The sequence below is a fragment of the Anarhichas minor genome, unplaced genomic scaffold, assembly GCF_050575085.1.
Source record: "Anarhichas minor isolate MPS153535 unplaced genomic scaffold, ASM5057508v1 ptg000003l, whole genome shotgun sequence".
In the NCBI taxonomy this organism is placed as follows: domain Eukaryota; kingdom Metazoa; phylum Chordata; class Actinopteri; order Perciformes; family Anarhichadidae; genus Anarhichas; species Anarhichas minor.
This window is the reverse complement of record NW_027466449.1, coordinates 2,283,759-2,298,121: the sequence shown is the minus strand read 5'-3', so window position 1 is coordinate 2,298,121 and position 14,363 is coordinate 2,283,759. Positions and strand designations below refer to the sequence as shown.

Sequence of the window (14,363 nt, the reverse complement as noted above, 5' to 3'; positions counted from 1 at the left end):
CATTTTTGAACTTTAGTATAAATATATATATATCTTATTAATTACGGGTATTGTAAAACCCACTAATATTGCCTTGTGATCTTCAGTGAGCTGCTGAGATTATATAGTTTTTCTGTTCTGGTTTTGAACTTTTCTGTCTTGGTTCAGTTTCAAAGAATTAATGGAGCTGTGAAGCTTTTAGAGGACATCTGTAAAAGTATATTTAGCACAAAGTTTTAAGCCTCTCTCAAAGTTCTGTGTTAGTTCATCTAATATTATGCTTATTAATGCTTGTCTTGATGTTAATAAGGCTTAAGTTTTGTTTTGTGCTTCTGCCCTTGCACGTCCACATTTTGACTTCATTATATCGACATGTATATCGTCGGTCTTCCACTCAGGTGCATCTCTGACTTTTGTGAGGTGGTTCCTGCTCTTTGCTGACTCACCCTCAACACAATGCTGCCTTTGTTTTTGTTGGTTCACTTAATGAGAGTAATTATGAAATGACTCTTATTAAGGTGAAACAAGCCGCTCTGTAAACAAGGATCATAGATGGAGAGAGGAGAGGGGAGACTGGACTAAGGAGGGCGAGGGCGGTTCAGGTGTGATGCTCAGGTGTGTTATACGTGGAGAATGTACAGTTATACTCATACATGAGGGAGACTTCATGTCGATGCATCAAACTAAATTATTTTTAAAACTCAAATTCTCAAAAGAGTGGGAATGAACTCTAATTGACTAATTCCTCTGTAATCCTCCTCCTCCTTATCTAACAACATGGTCGAGGCAGGTATGGGTGGAGGCCAACGGTCCTCCAGAGCAGTGATTTTCAACCGCTGTGCCGCGGCACACCAGTGTGCCGTGAGAGATCGTCAGGTGCGCCGTGGGAAAATGTTCAATTTCACTGAATCAGTCCAAAAAAATATGATTTAGTTGCTGCAAATACTTTGCCATTGTTGAGCGTCTGAGCCTGCAATGTAGTGGCTGGCTAAGTAATTAAATACTCTTCCATGCCAGTGGGTGGCAGTAGGTAGCGCAATAATGACCTTGTTAATTTAAGACAGTAGTAAAAGACGAACAGCGATGGAGAAATATTTGAAAATGAAAAATGCAGACTCTGAAATGGGCCCTGGACAACATTCTAACCCAGATTAAAACTAGTAGGGATCAACAAATTGAGAGACTTGTCATTAAATTGTCAGCATATGCTGTATTATGCTAAAAGGCGTCATTTTGTAACTTTTTGGGTTGTTGGTGTGCCGCGGGATCTTTTTAATGTAAAAAATGTGCCGCGGCTCAGAGAAGGTTGACAAACACTGCTCTAGAGCCCATCAGTCGGTGTTCGCTAAACCACACCCATGTTAAGAGTGATCCAATCAGATCTGTAGGATGTGATTTTAATCTCCCTCATCACTATTCACTCTGAAATAAATCAAATTACTGAAGGTAAATGTGCTCTATATCCCACATTGAACACAATCTAACCTTACCCTGCGTCATTGCACACACACACACACACACACACTTCTCAATGCATAGATTTGCATGTAAATTTTACTTTCAATGTTTAAGTCTATTCAGTTCAAACTGACAGCAGCAAGCGAGCCTGTTTATGTCCTTTTCATGCGTCTTCACACTTGTTTATTCCTCTGTGTTTACACTCGCACCGACCGCTCTCTCTCTCTCTCTCTCTCTCTCTCTCTCTCTTTGGTTTTTGCTCTTTTCTGTTGCATTTGCATTCATTCGCCTCTGCTCCTGAGGCGACACACCACTGATAGGAGTTTCAATTAAAGTGCAGAAGAGATGGTCGAGAGCTGTTTTAAAAGTTCACCCTGCAGTGAGAGGGAAACTACTTCGACCCCCCCGCTGCTGCTCTGGATTCTTCTTATTCCAAAATGTAGGGGGGAAAATGTAGCATGTTTTCTCAGTTTGTGCGGTTACATTTTTCCTTTTGATGTCTCTTCTATGATTTACACAGATGACGTATGACAAATGATATACCATCTACTGTATGTAAGAGACTGGCAGCTGTCTATTTTAATATTGAAGTAGCGTTTTCACATCTACTCTATCATTTTCTGTTCTTTGTGTTTATTGCTTCATAAAGTAATGTTTTACAGACCGATTCAACCTGTAAACTCAAATGCTGATGAGACTTCAGATTGGTAGATATTGATTCCTAATGTCCTAGGGTCAGATTGAACTCAGTGAGCAGGTAGGACGGGAAACACCTTGAAATGGATTTCCATTTGTGTGTGTGTGTGTGTGTGTGTGTGTGTGTGTGTGTGTCTGCAGGCATAAATATAAATGTGGAGAGAAAGAGAGGGTGAAGGATAGGTTTCCAAGTGTGGAGCAGCATGCTAAGCAGGGCAATTCTTCCCTCTCTCCTCCGTCCCACTGCTTTTTCTCCTTTGATCATTTCCACACCAGCCTCCATTTGTCAGAATTTGGCTGCTTTCATTTCAGCGTCTGAGCCGACCGAGGCAGCGCCTGCAGTCAGTCAGCCAGTCAGGCAGTCAGGTAGCCACTCATTCTCTCAGACAGGCAGGACGTCATTTAGATGGTAGCAAAGTAATCATCCAGTCTGTGCTGTAAATCATCAGTCAGTAATGGAAATGTAATTGCTGCCTGGATGCTCTCTGGCAACGTTTTTCAAGAGTTTGCAGCGTCTGTGTGCTGCTTGCAACTGGTGGACAGGTGGTCATTTCTATCAAAACCTGGGCTGTTGCAAATTAATTGTATATAAAAGTAATTTCTAGAGGAAGGGTCATTTCCCAACATCCCTGACCTCTACGTCTACAGAATGATCTAGCATGCTGCATGCCACAGTCATGATGAGCTAGCCTATTGTCTCTTAATGAAGGCACGGTTTGACATTTTATCTGTCCCCGTGTAAGGTCGGTAAGTTCAGTATTGAGTGAACCAAGAACTCAGCACATAAACTTTGATAGCAGGTTAAGAAGTTTATTACAAAACTTGGTTTTAAGAATGGAGATAACAGCAGAGGGTGAGCTTTCTTGGGGCTGATCCAGAGGCTGAATTGACGGGAACAAGGAGCTGGGTCTGACAGCACGAGACTGAGAATGGCCGATGGAGATTCATCCGAGCGCAAGAAAGAGTTTAAACTCTCAGACAAGAATACAGAATAAAAAAAAAAAAAACACTTCTGAGGCCTGAGAATGTAGTCGCAACGGTCCGGTGAGCACTGTGAGGCACGCTATGGGTTGATATCCTGCAGTTGATTAGATGATGAGACTCAGGTGTGCCACCTGCCAGAGCTCAGGAGCAGGAGAAGCCACGCCCACACACCACACAGGGAGACACAGAAAATACAAGGGAAGGCTAGAGGAGAGGCAGAGATCATGACTAAGGTGGCAGAATGTTGGATATGTAATCAACTTTGCCAGCCGGTCAGCAAAGTGGTAAGCCATTCAGCAAGGCAGACACCTGCAGCCACATTGTAGGAACATCAGCCAGCAGTGTTGTCGGCCAATAAGTCAATAAGTGAGCTGGTTTTCTGGCCAGCTAGCAGTTGAAATAACAGCCACTCAGTTAGCCAAGAAGCCAGCTCTCAAAGTTAGCTTTGTCACACAATGAGTTAACAAGAGAATCGCTCAGTGAAATAAACTAGCCAATGAGACAATAGACAGCAAGTCAAGAGATAGTAGGCATGCCGCCCAGCAGGTAAGCGAGGCAGAGAGACCATAAGCTAACAAATAAGACAGACAGACAGATTTTCAAAAATCCAATTTCTGTTCTCGCATTTTCTTTTGTGGGGACTTGATTTGACTGGGAGGAGAGTTGATTAGGCATTATACATCTCAATTAGTGTCTGTTGCTGCTGTTATGTGTGTGAGAGAGATTGTTTGTGTATATTTATATATAGGCCTATTGTATGTGATTGCAACCGCTGTAGATGCAGGCATCTGTGTGTGTGTGTGTGTGTGTGTTTGCATAGTTCATCATTAACACTCTGTTACACAGTGAGGTGTTGATGGCATCTCTAACTGCTGAAAACGCTGTGAGCCTCTCCTCACAAAGAGAGGTAAATGTAGACAGGTGTGTGGTTGTCATCCCACTGTTGGAATAGCACATCTGCTGGAGTCACATTCAGCACAGAGAGGAACATGCATGACAATAACCACAAAGACACGCTCACAAACAAACAGTGTACACACTCTGCATATATCAATAAAAGGCAAGCAATACACATATGAGACATTGTCTACATATCAAACTCATAAATTCTAAAATCTTTCCACACGAACACACACAGGCAACATTTAAATGACAGAAGAGTGGTTGTCATTTATAGCCGCCATCTGCTCAGAACGCATCAGAAGATTACGAAGATATGGGCTAAAGACATAAATAGATGAAGAAGTACATTAGACATCTGGCTGACAGGCTATTATTGCTGCAAACTACAGTAAACACACGTGTGTGTGTGTGTGTGTGCGTGTGTGTGTGTGTGTGTGTGTGTGTGCGCGCGTAGACAGGCACCTGGGTATCGTAGAATACAGTTAGTGCTCCAAGTCTCCAACCTCTCTGGCTGTAAATCAAACCGCAACCATCAAGCACCTGGTGTGATGGGCCTACGCTGCATCCCACTGAACGTGATATTAATAAGAAATGATATCGTAGCTGTGGTGACACTGAAGACACTGTCCATTATTTCATTATTTTCTATTCTATTCTATTAGATTAAAAAGCCTTTTTTGCAGCCAGTTTCTTCTATCCGCAATACTCTTCTTTAATTGTTGAGTAATTTCAGAAGAGTAGGTGTCAGGTTTTTTTTTAGTGGCGCGGTGGCTATCTCTTTCACATTTGGGAACAAAATTCAGAATGTAGCCTTGTAGGATGCGTCTCTATTTAAATCCAGGTCAGTGTTTGTGGCCTTTACTCAGCACCATGTGGTATCGTTACAAAGTCATTTTTAGCAAAGCCTCTTACACTGCACTGCCTTTCAATAGCTGCCATCAGCACACGTGCTGTCGGGACAGTATGTGTGTTTACCGTGTGCATAACTGTGTGTACCATACATGGTGGCATGGAACCTCATTGTGCCTCCAAGTCTGTGTGTGTGTGTGTGTGTGTGTGTGTGTGTGTGTGTGTTGGTGTGAACGAGCACGAGTATTACAGTGAATGGCACAGCTGTGCTGATGTGCTGCTACTCCCTGATTGCATAACAAAGCTTTATCTCTCCCAAGCGCTTACATACTGTAATAATGCGTTGCACAATATTAGCCCATTGTGATTTTACTTTATTTATTTTCATCTACTGATTATAATTTCAAATCTCTGATATTGAATTACATCTTATTTCCTCTTCCTCTCGCGTAAATCTGTGAAATCACCTGGTGTAGTCTTTGGTTTGATTGAAAAAGTAAACTACAGCCCTCAGAGCGCCACAAAAACAGCCTCTGAATGACAAGTACTTGAATTCTTTCTTACGTATGGCAAAATAACAGAAAATACATGGTGTGTTATTATACAGAGCAAACTTATCGCTGAGAAAATAGCTTGCTGAGCTGCCCACTCACTCCTTAAAACAGTGACGGGCACTTGTGATAATATATGTGCGTGGGCATTTGTGAATATTTTCTTTGTCAAGTTCTACTGCTCCTGTTTCCCACTTCCATAAATCTAGTTTTTCATCTATACAGTATATTGCTGCTGCAAGGGCCTAGTTTCCCCATGGAGATCAATAAAGCTTTATACTTCATTCAGAATATATGCAAAATGTGTGCCTGCATGTGCTTACATGTATGTGCCTTCAGCGTCTACACTTGTCCATGCATTCAGTATGTTTGCATGTACCCAGTTGACCCGGTGCCCATAGTAGCTGCCGTTAGCAGTGTGCTTGTGTTGAATCAACTGAGAGGAGCACTGGCATTCAGTGCTGGCATTCACAACATTCAGTAACATCTCACATATTGCCAGCACTTCAACACAAGGAAACTCAACAGCCGGGAAATATTAATGTGACAACCGAGGGAAGAACTAGGAAAGAGGTAACAAGAGTGCGAGTGAGCGGAGATACGAGACATTCAGAAAGTGACCTTCTGATGCGTGTGTTCAGAAGATGAGTTTCTTGCCTGAGCTGAGGAGTGACTCTGCGGTTCTGAGACACATGTGAAGGTCTCTGAAGGTTAGAGGGAAGAGTCCTGAACCAGCTTCAGGTCGGAAGGGAAGAGGATGCTGGGATTGTAGCGCCACCAACAGCTCTTAACCGTAGCTGAGCGACTGTGGAAGTAGGGATACACCACATTTCCCCTCCCTAAAAATCTTAAACCCAGAGACTGTTAGTTCTGTTAGTTGATGCAACACAGACTAGCGCTTTATTAACCCAACAGCATGCAGGCCAAACTGTCCCTGTATCTTTGGAGAAATCAAAGTGGGTAATGGTAGCTATAGGGATAGTAGCTTAGTAAACTAGCCTGCTGACCTTCCATAAACATGAATGTGCATTTAATTTATGCTTTTATAACCCTTTTTGTATTCATGCTAATTAGCTAGTCTGTGCACTGAGCAAATGTAGCAGCTGAATGAAAAAAGGGTGAGGAAAGGAAAATTAAAAAAAGGAGACAGGAGAGAAGAGAGGACTGAAACTAGTGGGAGACAAGAAGGAGAGAAAGGAGGGAGAGAAGAGGATACGCGCTAAAGAAAACAAGTATACGTCGAAAAATATGAACGTCGTAGTTTAATAAAATTAATTCAGTTTTATTTTTTATGTAGCCTGCTCTTATTTTATTCAGGCTAGTAACCTAGCTAACTCGTAGCATAACAAGGTCTCCTATTAGCCAAAACAATTGGCTGATAGGAGACCGGGAGGAGAGAAAAGAGGGAGAGAGGATGAGAGGATGAGGCAGGCAGAATTTCAGTTTTCCTGTCTAACACGTTTAGTCACTTTCTGTCAATGAAATACTGAGACAAGCAGAGAGAACGTCCTAGCTTGTCTTTAGGAGATAACAAAAACGTAGCACTTTATCGAGATAACAATATGCTAACCAAACTTTTACGGTATCTATTATTTAGTCAAAGCTAGTTCAAAGTAGCCGAGTTAACCCTCTGTTGGTTGCTAGCTGGTCTGCTGACCTTCCAAGATCATGAATTAATGAAAAACAACCTTTTTTTTAAAGTTTAGTTAGCAAATCTGTACATCTGCACAACTGAGATACGGAGGGTAAAGAAAAGGAAATAAAAAAGGAGACAGAGAAACAGAGGAGACTGGGAGAGAACAGAAAATTATGAGAGGCGAGGTGGAGAGAAAGGAGAAAGAGAGAGGAGGCAGATGGAAATACATGGGCCGTACAAAAGCAATTCTGTCAACAGCCCAGAGTGGGAAGACATGGAGGCATAGAGGAGCAATAGAGGAGGAGGAGGAAATAGATGTTTAGTTTGGGTCCACCAATAACCTAAATAGACTTGTTTTGCTGCAGGTCTAGGTGGGAGGTGGGATAAGGAATGCACCCGGCTGGGGGGGAACAAGAGTAGGTAAATCCTACCCAAACCTCTGTTTGCTCTGTGTATCAACTGGAAGAGAAGGATGCTAAGCTAACGTCAATAAAAAACTGAATGCACCTCCTCTGGGGATTTTGTGGGATTGCAACTGAGAAGCTGCATTCAGGCAGCAGACTGCAACCCACTCCGTCCTCCTTGCTCCTCAGTGCAGGAACCGATCTCATCAACCATAGTTTAAAAACTGGTTCAATAGGTCAACCCTTCAACTACAGTATAATGCTCCATGATATGCAATATACAATATATAATCTCAAAACATAGTCACTGAAATGATAACTTTAAGGCCAAAAAAGGCCACCATAGTGAATAGTCGGAGACCTGGGTAAGACGATGTAACGTCCTCGCCCTGTTTCCCCCTTTCTGTCTCCTCCCCTCTCTAATCGTCTGTCCTTGTCTTTGTCACTTACGGATGATTGGCAGGCCTGCTTTATCCCTCTCTTCCACAATCAGACAGTAAATTGAGGGTTTTAATGGGTCTGGGTGAAATCACTTTGACTCAACAAGCATTTGTATTGGGTCATTAAAAGGCTGGGTTGCGACAGTGACAAATGTCCCCAGTGCAATGCAGAGGCGAAGTGTGTAAACACACAGAGAGAGGGATTGTTCCTATTATTCGGGTTGTCGCCTACATCAGCCTTAGTTTCGCACAACAATTAGCGATGGCGTCTTCCCGAAGATGAAAACGAGTATTCCCAGCGCTCTCATTTCTGTGTCCTCCTCTTCTCTCCCATTCCCTCCGTATTTTTCTTTCTTGTATCTATTCATTTGGTATTTCTTTCTCACACTCCTCTCTGTCTTACGTTGATCAGAGTGACCTTGAATATTGGAGGTGGGTTTTTCAGCTTTGATGTGGATTGGACCAATATGAGCTTTTGAAAGTCAAAGCCTACATTGTTGTAATCAAACTGCCAATCCGTCTGCCTTAAAATGTTTTTTTATGGATAAAAATGTTCACATTTGATAAACTATTTCCAAAGGTCATTCCAAAAAAATAGTCCTCTTGCTGTGTAGGGTCTGATACAGGGTCTGATACAGAAATTAGAGACGTTGAATGCCGTGATTGACCAATCAGAATTGAGTATTCGACACGGCAATATATAAAACCAATTTTGCTGTGAGTGCCTCTCTCTTTCTCTTCCATCCTCCTTTCCCCATCATCAGTTTCTGTCAGCTTTAAGTCTCTTATCCTGTCTTCTTCAATGTCTCCGCTGGGCGAATCAGAGAAGCTTTGAGGTTTTTGTTGAGTCACCCCCTCGGCCCTTCAAACGCACACATGCACCACACAGCAACTCACACTTTGCACACGACCCCTGTCTTTCATTTGTTTGCCCCCCTGTGTTGGTATGAAAATATGTACTGTCGCCTACCTTTGTGACTGAAGGATGTATGGTCTCTTTTTTGGGAGAAGGTACACACTTTTTGGTGTGCACTGTGCCGTCAGTAAAACCATCATGGAAACATCACTCCCGTCCCACAAACCAACTGTAGTAAACTTTTGCAACCGAAAAAAGTTGCACCAACAAGAGCGTCTCTGTGACCGGTTAAAAAAAAAAAAGACAACCATGTAGGGTCGCCTGAGGTCCACTTCCCTTTCGAGAGTGTAAATAGAAATAATGAAAAAGGTGAGATTCAACAAAAGTAAAAAAAAAGAGAACATTGGGGGGAGCGAGGCCATGGTCAGTGCCGGCTGAAAAGATAATAGAGAGTCAGAGACAGAGAGGCAATGAAGAGAGGAGCGACTGAGCAAAGAGAGGGGGCTGTGATGGAGAAAGTTTATAGAGAGAAAGATTACAAAGAAGAAAGAATAGAAAATAGTAGTCCGTCCGCAAGAAGAATATCTTTTAGTGAAAGGAGAGGCAGTCTGGAACATTGTGACACTGGAGGACAGTAAATCAACATTTCCAATTTCGGTGTGCGCTAACCATTTAAAGTTGGTAATACACCGAGCCTACTCATTCAATCAATGTCAGCACAGACAATAGAGTACAATAGAATAGTGACTATCATCCCCATGGCCTATGTGTAACTTCAACACTGGAGACTGTAGTTCTTTCAACCGCGTACTGTAGGTGATCTTTCTCTAACCATAACCACGTAGTGTTGGTTGCCTTAATGTAACCAGGCAGATCAGAAATACTCATGTGAGGCACTTAATTGACTTATTTCATCAAAGAGTGGATTAGAAGAGAAAAATCCTCCTTGCCGAAACATCCGATGCCGTTTTGGTAGAAATGCGTGTCAGTACATGATACTGTACATGAGGTACACTACTGCACAACACTAGTAAAGTCAATACGTTTTGGCTTAAAAAAGGGGGTCAAAGCGCTCGTAAAAGTGATATGCGTGCGCGGCTGTTTTAATTGCATGCGCGGGAACTCTACATACACCACACAGGTGCGCGGTAATAAGTAAACGCAATAATGGCTGTGATTGCTGCATCTGCAGGACACACCTGTCCTCGACCAACCCGCTGACCAAGATAGAGGACGCCACCTTTCCTGAACATGTGGCAGGATTGAGTGTTGGAGTTGCAGTTGACAGGCATTTGAAAACCTCTGTCAATCATGTGACTAACCCAGTGTCATGTCAGACATGCTCTGTTGTTTGAAACATCTCCCAATACTTTATTTACTTACCTCTGAAAAGTAGCAGGAGCATACGATTTGCTTCCCCTTCAATTGTTTGTTTGTGCCCCCTGCTTGAAGTGCGCGCTCGGGGAATATTGTCTAGGTGTGCGTGGATGTGTCTTATTTTCTGCCTGAGGTGTTATGTGTTCATGTCGCCTTTGACACACAGTAGAAATGGGTTTGTATGTGTGTGTGTGTGTGTGTGTGTGCGTGTGTGCGTGGTCGGTCTTGCCGCAGCCTGTTATTTTCTATTTTAATTTGTTGATGCCTGTGGTCTTTTCATGGCTTTCAGAAGCTACCAGTGAATGAATCAGTAATTATTTTAGCTGGTTTTTAAATGTTGTTCCTGCTGCTGGTTCTCTGGCAATGAGAAGATAATTGAATTTGTTAGAATGCAGTGACAATTACCAGGCTGACTTCTCCTGTAGTGCTTATTCATTTACAATAATGCATTCAATAAAGTAAGATATTTTTCTCATTTAATATTGGGGTGGCGTCAACCAACGGCGCTTATTACATTCACTCTGGTCCCGCAGCAGAAAGAATATCAATATTATAGCGTAATTGTGTTCAGCAATGAATTTGTAATATACATTTTGAAATAACATCCACACAAACTGTTTTGAAAGTCAGAAAGGTTTCATTAGAGTTTGTTTACTCGCCAAAATAAATTGATCGTAGCTAAAACATTTAGGTTCTATGTCTCAAGCAATAAATCTGACAAGCTTTCCATTCTTGCATATAATAAGGTCTACAATAACAATGGTGGCAACTATTCAACAGGCTTCTCATTTCTAGCCTGCAATCGTTAATTGTGTTGGCTGAAAGCTACTGTTAGCAGGAAGCTAATGTCTGAGTTCGTTGACTTTTTAATGTTTTAAGTGGACTTGGTTTAAAAAGGTTTTTTGTCATAGTATGTATTTTATCAATATCTTGTATGTAGAATGTGTGCAGTTGATTAATCTAACTAATTTCACTCACAACATCTCTTGATGATATAAGGATCTCGCGAACAATATTAAATAGTCAAACTGTTCCAATGTTTTTTTTCAGTGTTGTAAGGACTTTCTTTGTCCCTCTCTTGCAGGGGTCCGATGGGTAGCCCCAAGCTTGGCATGCAACAAGGAGGCCACGGAGGAGGAGGAGGAATGGGAGGAATAGGTGGAGGTGGAATGGGAGGAGGAGGAATGGGAGGAATAGGGGGAGGAGGGATGGGAGTAGGAGGTATGGGAGGAGGAGGGATGGGAGGAGGAGGTATGGGAGGGATGGGAGTAGGAATGGGCGGAGGTGGAGGAGTAGGGTCCAGGGCTGGCGAGCCCTACCGCCTGGCCACTCACGAGACTCCGACCTCCCCCCGACATATGCAGTCAAGCCAGGGGCCCGGCATGGGGCATGGCCCAGGGTCCGGCCACGGGATGGGTCACGGTCCAGCGGGGTCCGGCATGGTAGGCCATGGGGGTCATCCAAGTCCTGGTCAGCACAACTCCCGTCGAAACCTCCAAGTCGACTTCAGCGGTTCGGGCGGCTCCAGGACAGGCCGGTCTCCCTCTGCGTCTCCCGATCGCGGCGTGACGCCCACCTCGCCCTACTCGGTGCCGCAGATTGCACCGATGCCGAGCAGCAAACTGTGCCCGGTGTGCACCACCACAGAGCTGTCCAACCCACCGGCTCTACCCAACTACAACACCTGCACCCAGTGCAAGTCCACCGTCTGTAACCAGTGTGGATTCAACCCTAACCCGCACCTCACTGAGGTAGGTCATGTTTGACAAGGAGATGCATGTGTGAGTGTGTTCATCTGTGTGTGTTTGTGTGTGGAACGGTTTGACATTTTCTTCTTTCCTCATGCCTGTCCTTACTTTGCCACTGTAAATTAATGCAACAAGGGAAGATTGTTGTAGTTTACTTGCGGCATCAATGGAATCAATAATGAAAATAATGTTGATTTATAGTGAGGGACTAAGCATTTGGGTATGAATATAATTTAATCCTGGAGGCGGACTGAAGCCACAGTTGATTGGTTTACGATGATAAACAACGAGGGGAAGTTTATTCCAAAAGCATGCAACTGAAGTTTGAGTCTGAAAACCGGTCCAGCAGTGACAGACAGGCCTGTCGCTCGAGTCGGCGAGGGAGGGGAGGGAGGAGAGGGAGGAGAGGGAGGAGAGGGAGGAGAGGGAGGAGAGGGGAAGAGATGCTTTTGCTTTGGCTGTAGCTGCTTTTGTTATTTTCGTGCCAATTTTGACTTGAATGAGATTGAACTGAAGCGAGTGAATGAAGTGAACGAGTCAGTGCAGAGAAAGTGATGGAAGAAGTGAGAGGGAGGGTTTGAGGCGAGGGAGATGAATAGGGTCAGAGAGAGAGAGAGAGAGAGAGAGAGAGAGAGAAATCTGTTAAAAAAATCTGTTCCCTCTGAAAAATCTTCTAATTTCTTTGTGAAATGTGAGAAAATTATAATGCCAAGGTTGAACTATTTATCCATTTATAAATGTAATTTAAAGAGTAAATATTTAGAAATGCATGAATGATTAGAGGAATGAGAGCAATAGAAACCATAGAAGTTGTGTGTGTGTGTGTGTGTCGTGTGTGTGTGGCTTTGTACTGTAGGTCTTTGTCTGTATTTGTGATAGACAGTGAGTGTAAGGGCTCAGCAAGTGGCAGTAATTCCTCCCTGAGGCCCTGACAGAATCTCTATTAATGTTCCGAGGCAAGACACACGGGTCGTGACAGCGTGCGTTTGTGTGTGTGTGTGTGTGAGTTCATTGTACTCCTCACAGGTGTGATGTGAAGACAGGAAGTCAAACACCACAGTGTTTGGCACTCAGAGAGAGATGGAGGGAAAAGAAACTGAGAAGTCAAAGACAAATTAATGCGACTAAAGTTATTGAGAGATGGCTGGAGAGATGAAGAGGAGAGAGGAGGTTAGGAGGCCCTCTTTGATTGAGAGGAGGTTGACGCTTCACCCTTTGGTGACGGGTTCAAACTATCACCCCCGGTGTCAGCGTCATGGTGACAAATATCAAATCTCAGCCTCCCTGGGTAGACGGGAAATACTTTAGACAGCAAACAGAACCAGAAGCACGAGGCCACGTCTAATATATTAGCCATGCTGGCACGCATTAATTCCCACTGATGTCAGGTCTAGGGCCATATCATTGGCAGACAGCACGATAAACACTCTGCTGGATTAAACAAACAATGGCGGTTGTTGTTGTTGTTGTGTCTCATTTTTCATTTGCTTTTGTGGGGGAGAACATTGGCACCTGAATCATCCATGTGTACCTCGTTCCCCCTGATGGCCCATGCTAACACATTAGCATCCACTGCCAAACGATAGTAAAAGACTCACAACGACGCTGATGTACGGTGCGGGTAATTAGAAGTGCTATTTGTATTTTTCATTTTAATTTGTGGTATTCACAAACTGGTGCCTCTAATATAACAATAGAGTTGCATCCCACGCTCTCTGACGCAATGTCTCTTTAAGAGGGATTTAAAATTTTTATTTAATAAACTTTAAGAATATATACCCCTTCCCTCCCGCCCTCAGCAAAGTTTCTCGCTCTCAATATTAAGTCCGTTGCTCTGAGCGTCTAATAATGAATCAGATGGGTTTATAAATCGGAGTTAGTTGAAAGACAAGTCTCATACAGACGCTTAAGGGTGCCGTGTGTGTTCTTATCAAGACACCTCGGGCCACCGGCCAATCGGCGGTATTTGACACCCTGGGAGTGAAACCAGGCTGACCGGTCAAACAGGAGCGCTTGATTTGGCACAGCAGTGAAATTTAAACACAGTGCCAATGTTTTACCTGAGCATGTTGGCGCTTGACACCCAAATCCAAGCAGGAGACGCAGGATGTCAGTTTCCAGAAAACGTTAAAAAGTTAGCAGTCATTCTCAGCACAGCATGTCACGACGGTTTTACTGGTTGTGAGTTCAAAGACCTCTACTGTGTGTACAGTAAGGCAGCTTATGTCTGGCTCATGTGGGATCATCTTTAAGACCGAGTTTTGATTTCTGCTCAGGTACACAGTGGTCCTGTGTGTGTGTGTTTCAGTGTGTGTGTGTGTGTGTGTGTGTGTGTGTTTGTGTGAGAGAGAGTACTACAGGGTAATAATGGTGGATAATGCTAATGAAGTGGAGGGAGGGAGGAGTTGATAAGCCTCTGAGTTCGGGATTTTGACTTTGCTTGTGATAGATTAACAAACACACACACGCCCACACACAGTCA

General features: G+C 43.5%; 1 protein-coding gene across 1 annotated transcript in view; it reads left to right on the top strand.

Moving 5' to 3' along the window:
- bsna (bassoon presynaptic cytomatrix protein a) overlaps nt 1-14,363 on the top strand; it is a 122,179-nt gene that overhangs the window by 15,729 nt on the left and 92,087 nt on the right. The window contains exon 2 of the mRNA XM_076102126.1: nt 11,218-11,884. Within this exon, the coding sequence (XP_075958241.1) occupies nt 11,218-11,884 (667 nt within the window). The remainder of the gene's footprint in view (nt 1-11,217; nt 11,885-14,363) is intronic.